This window comes from Mercenaria mercenaria, chromosome 14 (genome assembly GCF_021730395.1).
Source record: "Mercenaria mercenaria strain notata chromosome 14, MADL_Memer_1, whole genome shotgun sequence".
Lineage (NCBI taxonomy): Eukaryota > Metazoa > Mollusca > Bivalvia > Venerida > Veneridae > Mercenaria > Mercenaria mercenaria.
This window is the reverse complement of record NC_069374.1, coordinates 33,511,172-33,533,936: the sequence shown is the minus strand read 5'-3', so window position 1 is coordinate 33,533,936 and position 22,765 is coordinate 33,511,172. Positions and strand designations below refer to the sequence as shown.

The 22,765-nt window shown below is 37.9% G+C and overlaps 1 protein-coding gene across 1 annotated transcript; it reads left to right on the top strand.

The window, feature by feature from the left end:
- The first annotated feature begins 233 nt into the window (after positions 1-233).
- Positions 234-22,277, top strand: LOC123527216 (splicing factor 3B subunit 4-like). Its single transcript, XM_045306543.2, has 10 exons — positions 234-296; positions 4,194-4,277; positions 8,385-8,530; positions 10,800-10,928; positions 12,594-12,774; positions 13,907-14,065; positions 15,088-15,246; positions 17,470-17,583; positions 20,583-20,786; positions 21,393-22,277. The coding sequence occupies exons 1-10, from the start codon at positions 263-265 to the stop codon at positions 21,587-21,589; spliced, it is 1,407 nt and encodes a 468-aa protein (XP_045162478.2). The 5' UTR covers positions 234-262; the 3' UTR covers positions 21,590-22,277.
- The last annotated feature ends 488 nt before the right edge of the window (positions 22,278-22,765 follow it).

The following is a 22,765-nucleotide window of genomic DNA, read 5'->3' as shown; positions in this document are numbered from 1 at the left end:
TCGTTGGCGTAATGATTAACTTTAAGTATGTTTTTTTTCGGATTGAAGATATTGTTATGTAAAAACGACATTTATATCGGTATAATGTCTAAAGTCATTTAATTACAATCACTATTATCAATAAAAATGACTTAAAATGAAACGATACCTTCTTGACGCTCTTTTCGCTAAAATCTTTCTTGCCGCTTTTGAGATCAGTGACGACTACGATACTGAATGAGTTTTAGCCAGCATTATATTACGTTTGCATGGCGTCGTAAACATGGCTGCCGGGCCGATTGCAGAAAGAAATCAAGGTTTGATCGCGATTTAAAACAAATTTACATAGTTATAATGTATAGGTTTGTGTACAGAATGAGTTTGAAAATATATCTTCCGGTTTATTTAACAAAATTTCGAAATTAAACGTTTAACGTGCGGAAATATCCCGCATAGACATTAAAAAAAGTGGGTGGGGTACATTTTTTTGGGTAAGGCTATTTTCCATAGGGCAAACGAACCACTGTGGCCATAGTCGACCTAACCCTAACCTCTAGTCAGTATATTAGAGTCATAATTTTAGTGGTGCAAAGCCTGGACTATGGCCGACAAAACTATAGAAAGTAGTGTTTCCCCATTTGGGTTATGGCCGACAAAACTATAGAAAGTAGTGTTTCCCCATTTTTTTTTGTCTTGAATGTTCAACTTGAAGCATTACTCCGCACATTAATTAACAGGTGGCACAAGTCATAATATGAAAAAGGCAAATCCTCTGAGCGAGCGTAGCTTAAACGTGAAAGAAACTATTCACTGCTTAAAACAATTCCGAGAACCTATTCACTTGAAAAGAAACAAAAATTTAGTGTCATTATACCTGTAACAGCGAATATCGTACGTTGCAAAATTTATGGAAAGCCGGTGTCACGGTGACGTCATTACCTGTTTGTGGCGTTCTTATTGCTTTATGCTTTTTTATGATATTCTATCCCATTTTCTGGCCAATGCTTGATCTTTTAAAAGAAAATCATATTTTTTTCTACCAACTGGAAATCTTTCTTGCATTATTTTTGAGTGATGGATAATATTCAGCAATCAAATGAAGTTCTGTATTCACTGCCAACAAAGCATTTCCTCTGAGCACCTGTCGTCTAGGGACACGCACTTTGAAAAATAAAAGCAAAATTGAAATTATTTCCATAACATAAATTTTTTAAAAATAAAGACACCTAATGAACATAGAGATTGTAACTCAAATATAAAATTAAAAAAAAAACAAACAATTTTCCCGACTTTGACGGAAGTAGAACAAAATGGCGGCACCCAAAATGACGGCACCCAAAATGGCGGCGCCCAGACAAGAGGAAAATTTTTCAGCTACATCACTTTGCCCCATTCGGCACACCTTTGTTATATTCGCCTACACATTGCCGTAAGGCGAGCTACGCGCTCGCAATTGCGCTTCGCGCAATTGCTCGCGAGCTATGCTCGCTATCACAGTTGTTAAAAGTGAGAATGATCTCTTATTAAGCTAGGTTTAAAGAATAAATGTATTGTTCATGGTTTAAAAATGAAAGAAAATATAGATTCTAGTTTCTTACTTTTCATATTATTTTTTTTAGTTCAATGACTTATTCATGCGCGGATCCAGCCATTTTTCTCAGTGGGGTCCGACTGAACCCTTACAATGACAAACGTGGCTTTATACACTAAATAATTTGATGCGTTTTTTGTGGATGTTGGCCGTGTACAAGTACAGGGTTGTCAATAAAACAGGCTTAAAGACACCTTTTCCACTGCAATTTCATATACAATATACCCCTTATTTTCACATTTTTATGAGCTCACCTAAATATGGGTATAATAATAAAATTAAATTTCAATTAAATAAAATTCTTTGTTTCTTTAAGATAATTTGCATAATATGAATTACGTCGGGGTTGTACAGGGTTTTCCCGGACGCAGGTTTTCTGCGTCCGTGACACGCTTTTACTGCTTTGCACTCGCATTTTTTTAATGCCTCTGCGTCCAATGGACCCGTAAAATCGGTCACGAAACTCCTCTGCACTGAAGGCTTCAAGCCTCTTTTGCGCAGATACCCATGTATAATGTGCAGTTTTTTGACCCCCTGGACCACTTCAGAACAAGTTTTGTTACCAATGTTTGCCATTCTGGTAGAGGGAAACTACTCTCCGCGCTAACTGTCGCCTCTAAAATCTAAGATTGCCGTTACGTTCCGTAAAAGATCGAATGATTTTTTTTTTTGTTTAAACAAAATTAATTTCATATAAATTTAAAATTTAATGTATTTTGATAAAAAAAATATTAATAAATCACAAAAATTATGATACTAATTAAGGATCGAGTATTATCTTTAACCGAGATCAAACTGTGAATGACATAATTGACACGAGTTGACACATTTTTAAAATTGCCGGTAGTTACTGGCTATTTGATCGTAACAAAAAGACTACCACACCTTTTGTTCTCGGTCTGAATTGAGAAGCTCATGTCATTTTGAAAGATACCATTCCGAAATACTGAATCAGCTGCTATCTAAATTAAAAAGATACAAGTTCATTCGGTTTTAGGGTAAATTTTTATAGTAATAATGTCTATTTTCAAGATCAGTAATTTGTGGACCCCCAAAAATTATTAGGGACCGTTAAATTAGCAGCCATGGGAGTCCATGGACTCCCAAATTAAAACATTTTATGAACACCCACATCGCCAACACAGCCAAGAAGGCAAACAACAGCCTTGCCTTTCTAAGAAGGAACCTGATGAGCTGCCCACAGGAAGTCAAGGCACAGTGTTACCAGACCCTCGTCAGGTCTATTCTAGAGTATGCCAGCTCTGCTTGGGACCCTCACACATTGACCAACTTGAGGCCGTCCAGCGCCGTGCAGCACGTTTTGTGAAGGGCGATTACCGCACCACTAGCAGTACTAGCCAGATGGTGACTGATATCTGCTGGCTACCCCTCCATATACGTCACTCCAATGCCAAGCTGGTCATGACTTACAGAATAGTTCACGGCCTTGTCCACATAACACCACCAGCGAGGTTTTTCCATCCTACCTCTATCAACACCCGTGGCCACTCAATGAGACTCTATCCTCCGTTTTGTGGCAAAGATCCTCCTTCACCCCTTCTTTGCCACTGCCACCAGACTATGGAACTGGCTCCCACAGGAAGTCATCATTCATGGCCGACAGCATTGAGGCCTTTAAGAGTGTTTGGTGACATCATCCCACTAAGCTGCAACGTCGTTTTTATCAGATTTTACTCTGCACTGTAAATAATTGAGCACTGCACACACCACCTTGTACATACACCATTGTACGATGTTGCCCCAGAGTGGGACCTGTACAAGAAAAAAGGAGGCTGTCACATACACTTTGAATGCAGTCCTGCTGTTGCCTTTTTGAAAAACCATTTTCTTTCCTTCTTCTCTTTTCTTTTTTTTAGAATTTTCCTATGAGGTCCAGACAGCTGGACCTCCCCCCACCCCCCACCCCCTCCACTGGATCCGCACATATTATTCCAGAAAAATGTCCACACCAGTGACCTATGAGGAAGCAGTTTTTTTGGACTGGGGAGGGGTAATTTACAAATAAAGTGTGTCTAGCAGGAAGGAGTAGGCATATTTTTTGTGTAGTTTGGAAGCAGTTCTCAAGCTGAGGGAGGGGTATTTTACTGATAAATGGGAGGGGACAGTTGTTATTTGAAGGGACCAGATGGGGAGGGGGTATTTTTGATTTGAAATTGTTGCAAAACACTCAGCTGTTTATATGGGATTTAAACAGTGAAGAGAATCTGGCATGTCAAAATATTATTAATTGCATGGGCACTTCTCATTTCAGTCTGAAATAATGCATACATGTGCATTTCATGTTTATTCTGACATTTATCTAAGTGATGCTATTTCACATTAGGCACACTAGGAATCTAGACCTAGCATTTAAATACTGGACTCTTGCATCAGAAGCATTGCATCCCCAGAATTTGATGATTAAAACAAAATATGTTGTTTTAGGCAGATTTGGCAATATCCTCTAGGCAGATAAATGATGGCACCAAAATTCATTTTCACAACATGTGTCAAGACATTCTGGCAGAGTCAAGTGCCTGTTTTGCTTGGTGAAGTGGCATGCATGCAGTAAGAAACTGAAAAATTTGAATTTTAAAAACTTTTTGTAAATTTTGCTATTCAGATGCAACAGTTTATGTTGGCGGGTTGGATGAGAAAGTGTCTGAAGCTATACTCTGGGAGCTGTTTCTACAGGCAGGACCTGTAGGTAAGTGAACAAGTTTTATATCTTATTTCTGTCTGGAGGGCTGCCATCGTCAATGACAATATTAACTCTTAGCCTGCTGGCGGCAAGTGATTCTGCCTTTGCGACCAGTGCAGACCAAGATCAGCCTGCACATCTGTGCAGTCTGATCATGGTCTGCACTGTTCGCTATTCAGTCAGTAATTTTTCAGTGAACACCCCTTTGAATAATAAGTGGTATGGCCCAAATTGAATGATGGGTCAGTCCATTTTAGATATTTAGCAGGGTAAGGATTAAAGTATTGGTAGTATGGTTAAGTTGATAAATGGATACAGAATTTGGAATATGGAAACCATAAAAAAGATATATATAAACAAGAGTAGCCTAAATAGATAGGAAATAACATAGAAATTTTCATTCAACATGGAGAAGGAAATGATATGGCTCAGGTGTGCAAGGCATATAATCTTTGAACTGTACATCGGTCAATCATATAAGATATTGATGTCATTGAATTTTTTATTGCAACTGCACGGAATAAAATGATGTCAAAATGGCGCAACTTATCCCGGCAGGCCAATTACCTTTTGAAATATCCATGTTTGGTTATAATTCCCGCTTATGGTTATTATGTCTCCCACCACACAGTGGTGTGGGAGACATATTGATTTACTCCAGTCTCTGTGTGTGTGTGTCTGTCACAAAGCTTGTCCGCACTCTAAGTCGAACATTTCTCATCCGATCTTCACCAAACTTCAACAAAATGTGTCTGCCAATAAGTGCTCGGCCAAGTTTGATAACTAGCCAAATCAGCCTAGGCACTTTGGAATTATGACCCTTGAGTTACCGAAAAATGCTCAGATTTTAGGCGCATTCCTGGAGCCAAAAGGACCCTTATACTACTCATGAGAGGTCATGAGTAGTATAGGGGTCCTTTTGGCATGAGTAGTATAGGGGTCCTTTTGGCTCCAGGAATGCGCATGCAGTCTGAGAAGTATAGGAGTCCTTTTGACTTGATGAATATGCATGCGCTCTAGTAGGGCAAGTTCGATAATGAGCCAAATCGGTCCAGGCACTTCGGAGTTATGGCCCTTGAATTACCAAAAATCGGCCTTTTTAGCTCGACTATTCAAAGAATAGTCTAGCTATTCTACTCACCCTGGCGTCGGCGTCGGCGTCACACCTTGGATAAGTTTTTGCATGCAAGTACATACAGCCATCAATTAAAGGCATATAGCTTTGAAACTTATTTTTTCTTTTTCTAGGTCAATTACCAACCTCTCTGGGTCAAGTCCCATAACTCTGACATGTATTTTGAGCAAATTATGCCCCCTTTTGGACTTAGAAAATTTTGGTTAAAGTTTTACATGCAAGTTACTATCTCCAAAACTAATGCAGATATTGAATTGAAACTTCACATGTGTCTTCGGGGTTATAAAACTAGTTGATAGCAGCAAGTCCCATAACTCTGACCTTCATTTTGGCCAAATTATGCCCCCTTTTGGACTTAGAAAATTCTGGTTAAAGTTTTGCGTGCAAGTACATACAGCTATTTCTAAAAGGCATATAGATTTGAAACTTATTTTTTTCTTTTTCTAGATCAATTACCATCCTCACTAGGTCAAGTCCCATAACTCTGACATGTATTTTGAGCAAATTATGCCACCTTTTAGACTTAGAAAATTTGGTTAATGTTTTACATGCAAGTTATTATCTCCAAAACTAATGCAGATATTGATTTGAACTTCACATGTATCTTCGGGGTTATAAAACTAGTTGACAGCAGCAAGTCCAATAACTCTGACCTTCATTTTGGCCAAATTATGCCCCCTTTTGGACTTAGAAAATTCTGGTTAAAGTTTTGCGTGCAAGTACATACAGCTTTTTCTAAAAGGCATACAGATTTGAAACTTATTTTTTCTTTTTCTAGATCAATTACAAACCTCACTGGATCAAGTCCCATAACTCTTACATGTATTTTGAGCAAATTATTCCCCTTTTTGGACTTAGAAAAATCCTGGTTAAAGTTTTGCGTGCAAGTACATACAATTACTAAAAGGCATATAGATTTGAAACTTATTTTTTCTTTTTCTAGATCAATTACCAACCTCACTGGGTCAAGTCCCATAACTCTGGCATGTATTTTAGGCAAATTATGCCCCCTTTTGGAATTTGAAAATTCTGGTTAAAGTTTTACATGCGAGTTTCTATCTCCAAAACTAATGCAGATATTGAATTGAAACTTCACATGTGCCTTCGGGGTTATAAAACTAGTTGATAGCAGCAAGTCCCATAACTGATATGCATTTTGGTCAAATTATGCCCCCTTTTGAACTTAAAACTCTTTTGATATTTAACCTTTTTGGGTAATATTTTCCTGCTTCTGGGACAATATTTCGAATAGTCGAGCTTGGCTGTCTTACGGACAGCTCTTGTTACTCTTGTCTGCGCTCTAAATCAAACATTTCTCATCCGAGCATCACCAAACTTTAACAAAATGTGTTTGACCATAGGTCCGCAGCCAAGTTCGATAACTAGCCAAATCGGCCCAGGTACTTTGGAGTTATGGTCCTTGAATTGCCGAAAATCGGCCTTTTTATTCTCGTCCGCACTATAAGTCCAACATTTCTCACCCGATCTTCACCAAACTTAAACCAAATGGTTTTTACCATAACTCCTCGACAAGGTTCATTAACTAGCCAAATCGCCCGAGGCACTCCAGAATTATGGCCCTTGAATTACCCAGAATCGGCCTTTTTACTCTTCAAAGGTATATTTGTAGTGAGTAAACAGTATATAAAGACTGACTTGCTATTTAGATGATTAGGCCGCAGTTGTGGGAGACATGCGCTTTTCTCAAAAGCAACTCTAGTTTTTGTAAGAAGTTGAAAGATTCCAGTTGTTTTTTATGCCCCCGGCATCTGCTGATGCGGGAGGCATATAGTGATTGTCCTGTCCGTCCGTCTGTACGAGCAGGGATATAAATTAACACTCAGACCCTGTTAGCCAACTGGGCTCATTACAGGCAAATTCTAGGGGCCCAGCCTAAAAGTTAGGGGCCCAGCTATTATTAGCGGGAAAATATACTAACAGCAGTTTAGATCGACATAATTAATGATAAGTCTTGTAATTTGCTTCCTGCCAAAATACATCAATTTCTTAAATATAATTACAGAACACTCATCAAACTCACACATTCGGACACAGACTCTCAAACACAGACGCACTTAAAGTTTGAATGATTTTTGCAGCACTAGAGGATTTGGGTTGTTTATGGGCATTTTGATAGAGGCTGCACGCTTATGGACACCTGAATTGTAGTATTTTGTTACATTGTCGTGTTACAGGTCACTCACAATTATGAAATTATTGCTTGTACAAAAAGTACACACCATGTTGCGGTCGGTGTTCTATGCAGCCGCGGTCTGTTAACAGCCCATTTTTCATTAAAAGTCCTCATTGGCCTTTAGGTCTTTAAATAATCCTGATAATATTTCCTTTTGTCCCCACGACCGGCCGTTCTAAGCTCTTTAACAACCTTCAGTAAACCTCTACTTTCTCTACTTTCTAGTGCTGTATTTCTATGGGCGCAGCCATTGTTAGTGTCGGAGTAAATGATCCGCCTATTCCGATTGGTCGTAGTATATATCGGTAATTTTGATTGGTCGATTTAAGTGACGTAGTGCATATTAATAAGACAGTCTCGGAAAAACCCAGAATATTGACATTAATAGGTGAATCCAAAGCCATTCGCCGGCTGGGCGACTATTTTGGAAAATTGACTCGACCAGCTTCAAATCTGGTCGCACTGGGCGACTGGGCGAGTGTTAATTTATATCCCTGACGAGGTTAACCAAATGGGACCGTTTCGTCTAGCATCAGTACCCCTAACTAGAATGACTTGATACTAATGCAGATGTAACCTGTGACCATTCTTCATCTTCAGACATCACCTGACTGCAGTTCGACCTTGAACTTGATCTCGTTTTTGACTTGAGTTGTTTCGTATCGACAAGGAAGCCACCGGGGGCATCAAGCGTTTATTGAACGCAGCTACTTGTTTTCAGAAGCAATGAATCTAAAATTTTCAACAATGTTTTTGATATATCTAAACTTGTTTATGTTTTCAGTGAATGTTCATATGCCAAAAGACAGAGTAACACAAGCACATCAAGGTTATGGATTTGTGGAATTTATGGGGGAGGAGGATGCAGACTATGCCATCAAAATCATGAACATGATCAAAATGTATGGGAAGCCCATTAGAGTAAATAAGGTAATTAAGACACCCCAGTTTATCTACTTATTTTTAGCTCATCTGGCTTTTTTATGCCCCCTAAGGGAGGCATATAAGTTTTCAACTGTCTGTCCGTTCGTTTGTTCGTTAGTCACAATGTTAACTTTTTGCATGAAGGCTTTTTACTTGCGAACCACTGCACCCAGGACCTTCAAACTGCACATGCTGATAGTACTCATTGAGTACACGACCCCTACTGACTTTGGGGTCAAAGGTCAAGGTCACAGGGGCCAACATAAACTTTTTGCATGAAGGCACTTTACTTGCGAACCACTGCACCCAGGACCTTCAAACTTCACATGCTGATAGTACTCACAGAGTACACGATCCCTACTGACTTTGGGGGTCAAAGGTCAAGGTCACAGGGGCCAACGTTAACTTTTTGCATGAAGGCACTTTACTCGCGAACCACTGCACCCAGGACCTTCAAACTTCACATGCTGATAGTACTCATTGAGTACATGACCCCTACTGACTTTGGGGTCACCAGGTCAAAGGTCAAGGTCACAGGGGCCAACATAAACTTTTTGCATGAAGGCACTTTACTCGCGAACCACTGCACCCAGGACCTACAAACTTCACATGCTGATAGTACTTATTGAGTACACGACCCCTACTAACTTGGGTCACCAGGTCAAAGGTCAAGGTCACAGGGGCCAACGTTAACTTTTTGCATGAAGGCACTTTACTCACGAACCACTGCACCCGGGACCTTCAAACTTTACATGCTTATAGTGCTTATTGAGTACACGACCCCTATTGACTTTGGGGTCACTTCGTCAAAGGTCAAGGTCACCAGTTCAAAGGTCAAGGCGCTGCGGGGGCATTTGTCACCATTAGTAACAGCTCTTGTTTTTAAAAAAAAATGATGAGTTATTGTCATCACTTGATTGGCGTTGCCTAGTTAAGTTTTATGTTTAGGTCAGCTTGAAACTTGCAACACTTGTTCACCATCAATAGCTGACTCTGTACAGCAAGAAACATAACTCCATCCTGCTTTTTGCAAGAATTATGGCCCCTTATTGACTTAGAAAATTAGATTTCTTGGTTAAGTTTTGTGTTTAGGTCACCTTTTTTCCTAAACTATCATAGCTATTGCTTTGAAACTTGCAACACTTGTTCACCATCAAAAGCTGACTCTGTATAGGAAGAAACATAACTCCATCCTGCTTTTTGCAAGAATTATGGTCCCTTTTGGACTTAGAAAATATTAGATTTCTTGGTTAAGTTTTGTGTTTAGGTCAAGTTTTCTCCTTAATGGCCAAAGATATTGCTTTTAAACTTGGAGCAGTTATTTGCCATTTAAAGCTGACTCTGCACAGCAAGTACCGTAACTCTACATTGCTTTTTGCAAGAATTATGACCCCTTTCGGACTTAAAAAATCATGGGTAGGACAATATTTCTATTATACAGAGACAAAAAAATCAGATGAGCATCTGCACCCGCAAGGTGGTGCTCTTGTTGAAAGTAACGGTCATGCTGTAATAGTAACCAACAAAGTGTTCAGGGTGAGCTATTGTGATCACTGACATTACGGCATCAGTCCATCAATCCATACTTCTTCAAATGACATCTCCTCTAAAACACTTTGATGTAAGTTGATGAAAGTCGGCCTGAATGTTCCTTGGGTGGTCTTCTTCCAAAATAGTTCAAATCATTTTGTTTGGTTGCACATAGGGGCCCCGCAGAGCTAAAAATAGGGAAATCTTCAAATATTATCTCCTCTTAAACTGCTGGTCCAATTTTGAAATAATTTCACACAATTGGTTCCTATATAACCTTCTACCAAGATTGTTCAAATTATTCTGAATCGTCAAAAAACATGGCCGCCAATGGACATGGTCACTTTGCCCTATATATTTATAGTGGGAACTATAAAAATCTTGTGTGAAACTGCGGGCTCAGTGACAAACAAATTTCTCAGTATTTGGGCAAAAGAAATGCTCAGATGGGTGCCAGGGGTCATCTTCTATCATTAGAACTGGAAAGTCGCCATATGATATGGTATGTCTGTGTTCTTGTATCTCTACTAACAAACAATGTAAATTGTTTTTCATAAGACAAAAATCAGAAATATACTAAAACTGTTAGAAATAGAAGACCAAAAAAAATGTGCTTGAATTTAACAAAATGGTAATTTTTTTTATAAAATAAAATGTTTTGCATTTAGATATAAACTCAGCTTGCAGTTGCAGGATAGATCTTACATTTGTTTGCCATAGTAAGTTGTGATTGTGTGTTTTCTAGGCCTCAGCAAACCAGAGGAATCTTGACGTAGGTGCCAACATATTTATTGGAAACTTGGATCCTGAAGTGGATGAAAAACTACTTTACGACACATTTAGTGCTTTCGGTGTGATATTACAAACGCCAAAGGTAAGAATATTCTGGATGGAACTCAGAAAGGGTTTGTATGTGAACATTGCTACCTGCACATCAGAAATTTTGAAAACTCAATAAGTCTGAGAGGAAATCACGTCCCGCTCAATTTCAATTGGTTCTATCCCACTCTCCATATTTATACATAGTGCTTTATTGTAAAACGTGATTGAATATTGGAATTACTGTTTCATACATTACAAATGATATACCAGTCACCTTGAGTAACCATACAATACTGGATAGTTGAGGGGTCATTCAGTGGTGTATCTGATTATTACTGTGTTTAAACTTGGATGTTTTTCTATATGATACCACAAATGATTAAATTACCAAGGCAGCTTTTTTTTTAAGCACTGTACAATTCAACGCCCCAGATTTAGAAGGGCGTAAATTGAAAATCATACTTTTCGGCAAAACGAAAAAAACTGTCTATGACAGATACGCCCTTCTAATTCTAAGGGGGTAGGTGGACTTTTCTGGTACAACAATTAAGTGCAGATACGCCCTTCTGTTACTAGGATTCTGAAAAACTTTTCACTTACGCCCTTTTATTATTGGTGAATTTGGTCAACACAGCAGTTTGTGACGAAAATTTTTTTTTACAGAATTATGCCCCTTGGTGTGTAGTTTCAAAAAATGTATGATTCATAAAAGGGCGTAACTAACACTTACGCCCTTCTAATTCTGGGGCGTCAAATTAGGAATTGTGGTATATTATTGAGATGGCCAACCAATGTGACTTTTTGGTACCGTACACAAGATTATATTTTCGATAACATGCAATGCATCAAAGATTATCTGGCACAAAGTGTCAGTATTATTTTATAGCAGATGTTTTTTACAGACCATGTGTAAGCTATGTGCACACTGGGATTTGGCAAAGTGTTTTAAAAAAGACCTTCATCTCACAGGCTTATTGTATAGAGGAAATAACTTGTTTTCTTGTCTTTGATGCTTTTCCTCTTGTTAAAGTCTTGTTAAAAAAGTCACATGACATCAGAATTGAATTGAAGTTAATAAAAATCATGGACAAGTACATTCATCATAACAAAAGTGCGGAAACTAGTTTTACTTCTCTTACGTGAAGCAGGGACATTCACTTCTGCATAGGATCCACTGTGGCAGAGTGGTTAACCCTTACCATGCTGGAGACGATTGATTCTGCATTTGCGACCAGTGTAGACCAAGATCAGCCTGCACATCCATGCAGTCTGATCATGGTCTGCACTGTTCGCTATTCAGTCAGTAAATTTTCAGCAAACACCCCTTCAAATGATAAATGGTACTGTCCAAATTGGAAGATGGACCAGTCCATTATAGAAATTTAGCATGGTAAGGGTTAAGTTCATTCACAGGTGTTGTTTTGAACATATCCTTGAGATGAAATTCATTGAAAGCTCAAATATAATTAAAATTAGCCTTACAAAAAGTCAGGTTTGTATCTTAAAAAGGATTTCTCTCTCTGTTCAGGAGGCATTGTTGCACACTGTCCCTCTAGTCAGATTGCTCTGTGTTTGTACTAGAAGAGGATGAATTTGGCGCACTGAATGGCTGCCTTTGTGCTATGTGAAACGCTTTTGAATGTGTTTATCATGAAAAGGGCGCTATGTAAATCTGGTATAATGTATAAATTAGCTGGAAAAATTTGTGTTGTTTCAGATCATGAGAGATCCTGATACAGGGAATTCTAAGGGTTATGCTTTCATCAACTTTGCCAGTTTTGAGGCAGCCGATTCAGCCATAGAAGCAATGAATGGACAGTTTTTGTGCAATAGAGCTATCAGTATATCATACGCATTCAGAAAAGATTCCAAAGGAGAGAGACATGGTTCAGCAGCAGGTCAGTTCTTAGTTCAATTGTATATTTTCTTACATCAATAAATACGGGTTCATGCAAACTGGAAAAAGGAATAGAAAAGTTTGCACAAACTGGAAAAAGGAATGGAAAAGTTGCAGAATTTGAAATGAAAACTACAGATATTTGCTCTAATTTCTCGTAAATAGCCTTGAATTTAAAAATAACTCCGCAAAAATAATACTATATACTGTGAAATCATTAATATTCGTGGGGGACTAATTTTTGTGGGTTTCGTGGTTGAGTCAATCCATGAAATTTAATCCCAACGAACAAGTAAAATTCCCATTCATTTTATGTTCAAAAGTTGAAATCCACGAATTCATATCCCCAAGAAATTGCTGTTTTGACACAACCACAAAATTTCATGCCCGCGAAATTTAATGATTTTACAGTAATAAGAATAATAAATTTGTAAGCAGTATTCTGAACTATTTTCTTTCAATGGCAATTTTGTAAAATGCCAATAGCGCAATCTTAAACAGGTCATTTTGCTAAATCGTCACATGATATTTTACATGAATCCTCTAGACATATTCAGTCTATCAAGACATGCAGTAGAATGCTGATTGCTCAGAGTTGAGGACATGAGCAAAATGCCTGAATTATCAAAGATTTTGAGCAACCAGAACAGGAAAAATAAGGAAGACTGCCCAGAGATCACAGTCTTTATGCTCCAGCTGGAGCAAGCAATGTTTCATAGTAGTGCAATTATATTTTACCTATGCCTGTAGTTAACTCATTCATTTTGAGTGCTCTTTATGCCAAAAGTGAATTTAATAAGTTGGAATAGATTTTATGAATCCATTTTTTTTCATTTCTATGATATTATTATGAAAAAATTTACAGTTGTGGTACGATTTACTTTTACTGTCAATTTTCCTGACTTACTGGTTAACTTTGATTCTAAATGAATAAAATACTGAAAAAACTTGGGTATCTGATGTATTCATAAGCTCAGTCTCATCTGTTGAAATGGATACCCTCGTTATTCCATACTCGTACTTCTAACATCATGTAAAGAGCTGTTATATTTTCACTGACTAACTTGTGTCCACATGATTTGATTCTATTTTTGATGAACCTTTCTCATTTCTTATATATGATTTCGTTACAGAACGCATGATGGCAGCAAAGAATCCATTATCACTAACAGACAGACCTCATCAGTTATTTGCAGATGCTCCTCCCCCTCAGCAACCCCCAGCCCCGGCTGGCAGTGTAGTGCCACCCCCGCCTCCTCCTGTACAACAGATGGCTCCAGGACAAGCTCCAGGTACATACAGTTGTTATCCCAAATTCCAAGGGATCAAGGTTTTTGTTTCAAGATAACCGATAATTAAATTAAAGTGATATTTTGTGCATGTGTTTTCGGGGCAGGATTTCAAAATGACTTCAAGATACTTAGATAGCCAGAATTTTGAGATAAGCGAGTTTGTGAAATCGAGTTTCAACTGTATATTCTTTAATGTAATATTTGTGTTATTAGGGCATACAAGTATGTAAAAACCTGTTTTTCTTTGAAATGGTATAAACTTATTGGTGGTAATTAGTCCCCAACTGGTTGAAAATCAGTTTCGGGGACTAAAGAATTGCTAGAATTGCACTTTTCCATCTGCCAATCAGTCAGTCATTCTGTCCATCAGTCTGTCCACACTTTCATGTCCAGTTCATAACTCTGCCATCCACCACAGTATTTTATAGTACTTGGCACTAATTTTCCTTAATAATGAGAGGACATGTCTGTATGCACAACACCAAGGCAGCTAACATAAATGTCACGGTCACACTGAGGTCAAAGGTCAACAGTGATTTTACTTTTGTCCAGTCTGTAAGTTAGTCTGTAAGTTAAACAAAAAATGTTCCCTCAAATTAGACAATGTGTCATGCTCAACTTACAGACCACTAGCTTAAAAGTCAAGTTCACATTTTGAGATCAAAGGTTAACATGGCATTAACATAACTCATGTTTTTATTTCGATGTAAATGAGATGTGAAACCAAAATTTGTAGTCCTGTTTGGCGCCATATAACCTGTACTGTGTTGGTGCGCCGTAAAACCCAAATAAATAAATAAAAAAATTGAACATTTTCCTTAGCTATTGATAAATATTCATTAGTCATGTATTTACAAGACTTTGTCTAGTACGAGTATGCTTAAGTCATCTTGTGTTTTAAATTTAGGGTAAGATCTATCAAAAGATTTATTCTGTCTATATGTTTTTTTTAGGTGGACCAGTATCAATAGACTTCGTTAAGATGTATGAAAAAAAATATATTCTGTTTTAATGATTTGTAGGTGGGCCAGTTTCAACAACACAGACTTCTTTGCCCCCTCCGGTACCTCCCCCTATGGGAGCCCCAGTACCTCCACCAGCGTCAGGAGCACCTCCTATGATGCCTCCGCCAGTACCTCCCTCAGGGATGCCACCATTCGGCGGACTTCCACCAGGTGCAGGTAACATATTCTATATTGTTATTAGCTCACCTGAGCACAAAGTGCTCAGGGTGAGGTATTGTGATCGCTCACCGTCCGTCCGTCCACACTTTCCTTTAAACAACATCTCCTCCTAAACCAACAGGCCAATTTTGATGAAACTTCACAGAGATGTTCCTTGGATGGTCTTCTTTAAAAATTGTTCAAAGAATTGAATTCCATACAGAATTCTGGTTGCCATGGCAACCAAAAGGAAAAACTTTAAAAATCTTCTTTTCAAAAACCAGAAGCCCTAGAGCTAAGATATTTGGTGTGAAGCATTGCCTAGTGGACCTCTACCAGTTTTGTTCAAATCATGACCCCGGGGTCAAAATTGACCCCGCCCCAGGGGTCACTTGATTTTACATAGGAAAATCTTAAAAAATCTTCTTCTCATAAACAAGAAGCCCTAGAGCTTAGATATTTGACATGTAGCATTGCCTAGTGGACCTCTACTAAAGTTGTTCAAATCATGACCCCCGGGGTCAAAATTGACCCCGCCCCAGGGGTCACTTGATTTTACATATGAAAATCTTCAAAAAATTTCTAAAAATAAACTAGAAGGCCTAGAGCTTAGATATTTGACCTGTAGCATTGCCTATTGGACCTCTACAAAATTTGTTTAAATCATGTCCCCCAGGGTCAAATTTGACCCCGCCCCAGGGGTCACTTGATTTTACATAGGAAAATCTTTAAAAATCTTCTTCTCAAAAACCAAAAGCCCTAGAGCTTAGATATATGGTGTGAAGTATTGCCTAATGGACTTCTACCAAGTTTGTTCAAATCATGACCCCGGGGTCAAAATTGACCCCGCCCCAGGGTTTACTTGATTCTACATAGGAAATTCTTTAAAAATCTTCTTCTCAAAAAGCATAAGCCCTGGAGCTTTGATATTTGACAAGTGGCATTGCCTAGTGGACCTCTACTACAGTTGTTCAAATCATGACCCAGGGGTCAAAATTGACCCCGCCCCAGGGATCACTTGATTTTACATAGGAAAATCTTCAAAAAAAAAATCTAAAAATAAACCAGAAGGCCTAGAGCTTAGATATTTGACGTGTAGCATTGCCTAGTGAACCTCTACTAAATTTGTTCAAATCATGACCCCGGGGTCAAAATTGACCCCGCCCTAGGGGTCACTTGATTTTACATATGAAAATTTCTAAAAATAAACCAGAAGGCCTAGAGCTTAGATATTTGACATGTAGCATGGCCTAGTAGACTTCTACAAAAAAAATTCAAATCATGACCCCTGGGGTTAAATTGGCTCCGCCCCAGGGTTACTTGATTGTACATAGGGAAATCTTCATAAATTTGCTAAAAATAAACCAGAAGGCCTAGATCTTGTTCAAGTAAGCAACTCTACTCAGGTGAGCGATATAGGGCCATCATGGCCCTCTTGTGTTGTTTTGAGGTCATGGACCCCGAGATAACAATTTCTGTTCAGTTATATATTTTCTATCCACAGTTTTGGTATTCTCCAGTTGCTGCGGAAAGCCATGTGATTAACTGCTGAATAATGCCAAGAAAACATAATGAGAAAACTTTTGCAGAGAAATTTCTGATTGTCGTTACCCATGCTCTACCTTCAGCTTTTTTAGCTCACCTGAGCACAAAGTGCTCACGGTGAGCTGTTTTGATCACTCACTGTCAGTTGTCTGTCCTGTCCGTATTTTTCTTCAAGCGACATCTTCTATGAAAATATTTGGTTGATGAGACTGGATGTTCCTTACGTGGTCCGTTACCAAAGTTGTTCTAAGAATTCCATTCCTTGCAGTATTGTTCACAGTAACAGTGACCTCTAGGCTGAATAATCAAACATCACTTTGTCTGTAAGTCTTCATTTGATGGTTGCGTGTAGTCACTAGGTGACCCCTGTGTTTCTGAGGTCATTTGGTGAAAGGTCATGGTTACAACATTAAATATTACATACCTGTCTGCCTCGGATAGGCATTTGCAAACAGCACTTGTTATGAATCATGATTAAAGACGGATCAGACTATTTCGTTTTAATTATTAACTGATGTGCAAATTTTTGACCTGATTCCCAGTACTGGTGCATATAACTCAGATTCTTAGCTAGTTTCTGAAAGTTCATGATGCTTACAATCACAGTGAAGAACTGTCTAATATTTGAGTTTAAACAAAATAGATAATTCTTGTCTTGTATTGACAATCGTTATTTACAAAGTTTTTTTGTTTCAGGACCAATGGGGGCACCACCATTTATGCCACCAGGAATGGGCAGACCTCCACCCCCTGGACCTCCCCCAAGCTCAATGGCAAATATGCCACCACAAGGAATGCCTCCAAGGCCTGGTAAGTGTTATGTCTGCCAATATGTGAGCAGACGGATTTTGTCTTGCTTTTTCATTTGCCATATGTTTTCCTGGACTACTCCTCAAACTATTGGAGGGATTTCAGTGAAGCAATGAATGGACACTCAGTACCATTCATAATTTTAACATGCTCGAAACATTGCGGAATGATACTTATTTCACTTTGGTAATGATTAGATTTTATTCGGACTTTGTCATAGACTCCCTGTGTAAAATCTCAAACTTTAAACTAAAATCAAAGTATTAAAGCCATATAATATTTCAATGAAACTTTGAAGTTTTGTAGTTTGTTGCATCGTTGGGGGGCATTTGCAGTCAAAAATTTCATTTGATTTCTGAAATAGTGTGATATTTATTTCTAATTTCACTATATGTTCATTGTAAAAAATACTTCGTTTTACCCTAGTGGAAACTGGCAGGTACTTGAAAATGCAGCTCTCTGATTGGTCAGTTAGATCTCCTGATGTCATGATAAAGTAATGAATTGTTACTTTAGGTGAACTGGTTAGTGCTGGTAAGGAATCCAGATGAACTGCACACCTTTATCAATCTTTGATACTTGACCTTTAGTCTTTACACAAATGTTTCAAGATTATTAATTTGAGTTTTGAGACCAATCACTGAATGCAGCCTTGCCATTAGTTAATTTCAAAAATTGTTCTCAGAATCAGCCAATGAGATTATTTTTGAGTTTCAAAACTGGTCTATAACCTCACGCCCTGATCTTCAAGCAAATAGCTAACTTTATCAGAAAGTCTGACAAAATGTACATGTATTAATACATGTAACTTTTAGCTCATCTGATTTTTTGGGGGAAAAAATGATGAGTTATTGTCATCACTTGATCAGTGGTGGCGTTGCCCGGTTAAGTTCTATGTTTAGGTCAGCTTTTCTCCTAAACTTTCAAAGCTATTGCTTTGAAACTTGCAACACTTGTTCAACATCTATAGCTGACTCTGAACAGCAAGAAACCATCTTTTTGCAAGAATTATGGTCCCTTTTGGACTTAGAAAATCAGATTTCTTGGTTAGTTTTGTGTTTAGGTCAGCTTTTCTCCTAAACTATCAAAGCTATTGCTTTAAAACTTGCAACACTTGTTCATCATCAAAAGCTGACTGTACAGCATGAAACATAACTCCATCCTGCTTTTTGCAAAAATTATGGGCCCTTTTGGACTTAGAAAATATCAGATTTCTTGGTTAAGTTTTGCATTTAGGTCAACTTTCTTAACGATCAAAGCTATTGCTTTAAAACTTGGAGCAGTTATTCGCCATTAAAAGCTGACACTGCACAGAAAGTACCATAACTCTACATTGTTTTTTGCAGAATTATGGCCCCTTTTGGACTTTAAGAAAATCATGGGTAGGACAATATTTCTATTACACAGAGACAAAAAAAAATCAGATGAGCGTCTGCACCCGCAAGGCAGTGCACTTATTTAATTGTAGATAGCAGAAGCCTTATATTTTCTCAATTGTTTCACTGAACACTAATGCTACATGGTACAGTTTTCAATAAAGTAATGACATTGTAAACGATATCCTTGTAAAGACAAAACACAAGTGAATTTATTACTCCTAGAGAGGAAGTAAACTGTAATTTAAATTTGTGATTTAAAGCCTTTGTCATATTGCCTTTCAGGACACAGCATGTTATTTCATGTGTTTTATTAATTATATTTAAAAAAAAAAATTTGCATACTTTGAAGTCTATCAATTTTCATAGGATGCTTTGTTTCCTGGTTGTATTAAATTCCAGCAAGCCAATTAATTTCCTGTTTATTTCATACTGAAGTTTTGGTTTGACAGATTTAAGTCCTGGTGCGTTATTTGTTTTTGCCAGAACCACAAAGTATTTTGCCGCAAAATACATGTCATAATTGGATTTCACAGTCTCGAAACAGAACAGGTTGAGGTTTTGACACATGTAGGAAAACCATTTATGTAATATTTACTGTCTGGTTTATATTATACACTTATTGAACGGCTTGCCAAATAGTATTCAGAACTATTGAATGAGGTCTAAAGGACATGACTCTATTATTACATGACATCAAAAAAATTTATTTTCAGTTTTATTTTTATGCCCCCGGCATCTACTGATGCGGGAGGCATATAGTGATTGTCCTGTCCTGTCCGTCCGTTCGTTCATCCATACGAGGTTAACCAAATGGGACCGTTCCGTCTAGCATCAATACCCCTTACTAGAATGACTTGATATTAATGCAGATGTAACCTGTGACCATTCCTCATCTTCAGACATCACCTGACCTCAGTTTGAACTTGACCTCGTTTTGGACTTAGGTTGCTTTGTATCGACAAGGATGCCACCGGGGGCATCAAGCGTCTATTGAACGCAGCTCCTTCTTTGACTTATTAGCTCAGTAAACATGTATTGAATATATACATTGGTCTTAAAAATGGATGATTTATATAAAGAGTAATTTAGTAGTCTTAGTTGTTATATACCCTACTATAAACAAAACTACAAGACAGAGTCCTGTAACCCATGCCATGTATGGTAGAAAAATGAATATAACACTTATTATAAGTTATGAATTGCCTGCCTGCTGAAGAAGAAGAAATCTGTGGAAATAGTGTCCTCAATTCAGTCCCAGGGCGAGTTGTATGTTCCTCGTGACTATTTGGTTGAAGACATTGTGTCTGAAAAACATTCATCCTCCAATTGGTGATTCTTGTGGAACAGTTGGCAAGTTACTTGAAGTGAACAGATGTGTACTGGTACAAATCCGGAAATACTGGTGAAGTTAACTTCTTGTTGTTACATAACTGAAATACTGTTGAAAAACTATGTTAGCCAAAAAACGAGACAAACAGAAGCTAAGAAACAACAAAATAGAGGTTATTGTGTAAGGGAAAATTGCATTGAATATCCAATTTATCACAGAAATATCACCATTTGGTGAATATTTTTCTTGTAAGAAAGTTTGTAAACTTTTGATAAATTTCATATTTTCAGGTATACCCCCTCCCCCAGCTCCGCCCATGAACCCAACATCGTCATCACAACAGATGGGAAGCTTCCCACCCCAACCACCATCAACTCAACAAGCGGGTATGGGTGGTGGTCCTCCGCCAGGAATGGGCCCGCCCCCAGGGATGCGACCTCCACCCCCAGGCTGGAGAGGTCCACCTCCTCGTGGACTGCCTCCTCCTCCATTTGGTAAGATACTGTACTTAATAATCGTTATAAGGATGGGATACAATCCATTGTATCCATTTGGTAAATAATATTTACTTTTGGCTTAAATTGAAATTTGTTCATAAAAGTCATTGAGAAAACTTGGATTAAGCAAATAAAGCACCCATGTAGAATGTTGAAGATAAAGTTAAAATTGGTTTAACAAATTGTAACAGTACATAGTTCTTTTTATAGATTTATAGATTTGAGAAAAAGTATAAGTGAAAGATAACTAAAGAATTTAGATTACAATTCTTTTAACCTTTAGCCTGTTGGCGGCAAGTGATTTTGCCTTTGCGACCAGTGCAGACCAAGATCAGACTGCACATCCTGGTTGATCATGGTCTGCACTGTTTGCTATTCAGTAAGTAAATTTTCAGTGAACACCCCTTCAAATAATAAATGGTACTATCCAGATTGAATGATAGACCAGTCCATTTTAGAAATTGAGCAGGCTAAAGATTAAAAAGGCTGAAATTGTGTCACTTCCGCTATATATCATTGAACAAGTTGCTCTATATTAGCTTTATATTAGCTATCTTTGTGTAAGGCTGAGAAAATCAAAATTATTGTTTGGTTTGTATTCAGGTATGAGAGGCCCACCTCCAGGAATGCGTCCACCTCCTCCAGGTATGGGACCGCCCCGAGGCCCTGGTATGAGAGGACCACCAGGCCCACCTCCACCAAGGGGTATGAGACCCCCTCCCCCAGGAATGAGAGGACCTCCCCCGCCACCACCTCCTCAAGGGGGAGGTAACTATGACAGTTATGAGGGCGGATACTGAAGAATCTCGTCTGGCCTATGGGGAAATGTTGACTTGAAAAAGTACTGGAAAATGGTACTAAAACGGGAATAATGATCTCAGTGTGAAGGAATAGGCATAGAAACAGCTTTTCCGTTAATATTCAGTACAGCTGAGTTAAATGGAGTGAGGTCAGAAATGATACCGAGTTGTTATGTTTTAGTTATCAAAACAAAAAGGCGAACATTACAATATGCTAACCATTGAAGACTCATTATTTTGTTGTAAACGCTCTGTGGGCATTGGACTGCAACAAAAATAGATGTAATGAATTAAAAGTTGTGAAGAGTTTTAGATAAACCAAATGTGGTTATTGAAATAGCACGGTACCCATCTTATATTTTGTTAAATTTTTATTTGTTTATTATCCTTAATGTCAGTGGTTCCAGGTGCCAGAAGCAGTGCCCAATGATACACATGGGATCTTCTTCCGCCATCAACAGCTGGAGAACTATAATTAAACCAAACTAAAAAAAAAAATTGTGAGATATTTAACAGAAAATGCATTCAGGCTAACAGTCTGAAATGTGAATATTGAAAATATGAGAAGTGTGTTACTATTGATCATGTAAGCTGTGCTGTTATATTGTACATGAAAAAGGATTGATGTAAATATGTACTTAAATATGCTCTTAAAAATTTGCAAATGAATAAATGTGTTCATACTGAAGGATATTTCCTTATTCTTATTCTATTTTGATTTTGAAAAACAACACTTTAAATTTTCGACATATTGAAGTTCAGTTGTATTTTTTTTTTTTTTTTTAGATAATTGCGCTGTAATATGTTTTTGATGCATTTGGAAACTTTTTGAATTATTTCCCTTTGTCCATTTGTCTGTTGGTATAATTTGGACTGGCCCAGATTTGTCTCAAAATGTCTAGGTCTGACTTCTTTAATCTGTTAATTGAACAGGTTGTGAGTTGACATGAAATTACGTAAAATATTATTGGTGAAATTAATTTTTTTTAAAAAAAGAGGAAAAATCAGGTTCATTTGTCAAGATTGATCTCAAAGACCATTGTTACATACTAGTATATCAAAAGTGTTTATATTATAGCTATATTGTAAAGAAGAAATGTGGAAAATATAGGCATGAGTTTGGATGTTCAATGATTAAGTACTAATACTGCCTGTATTTTATTCACAGATAAAATA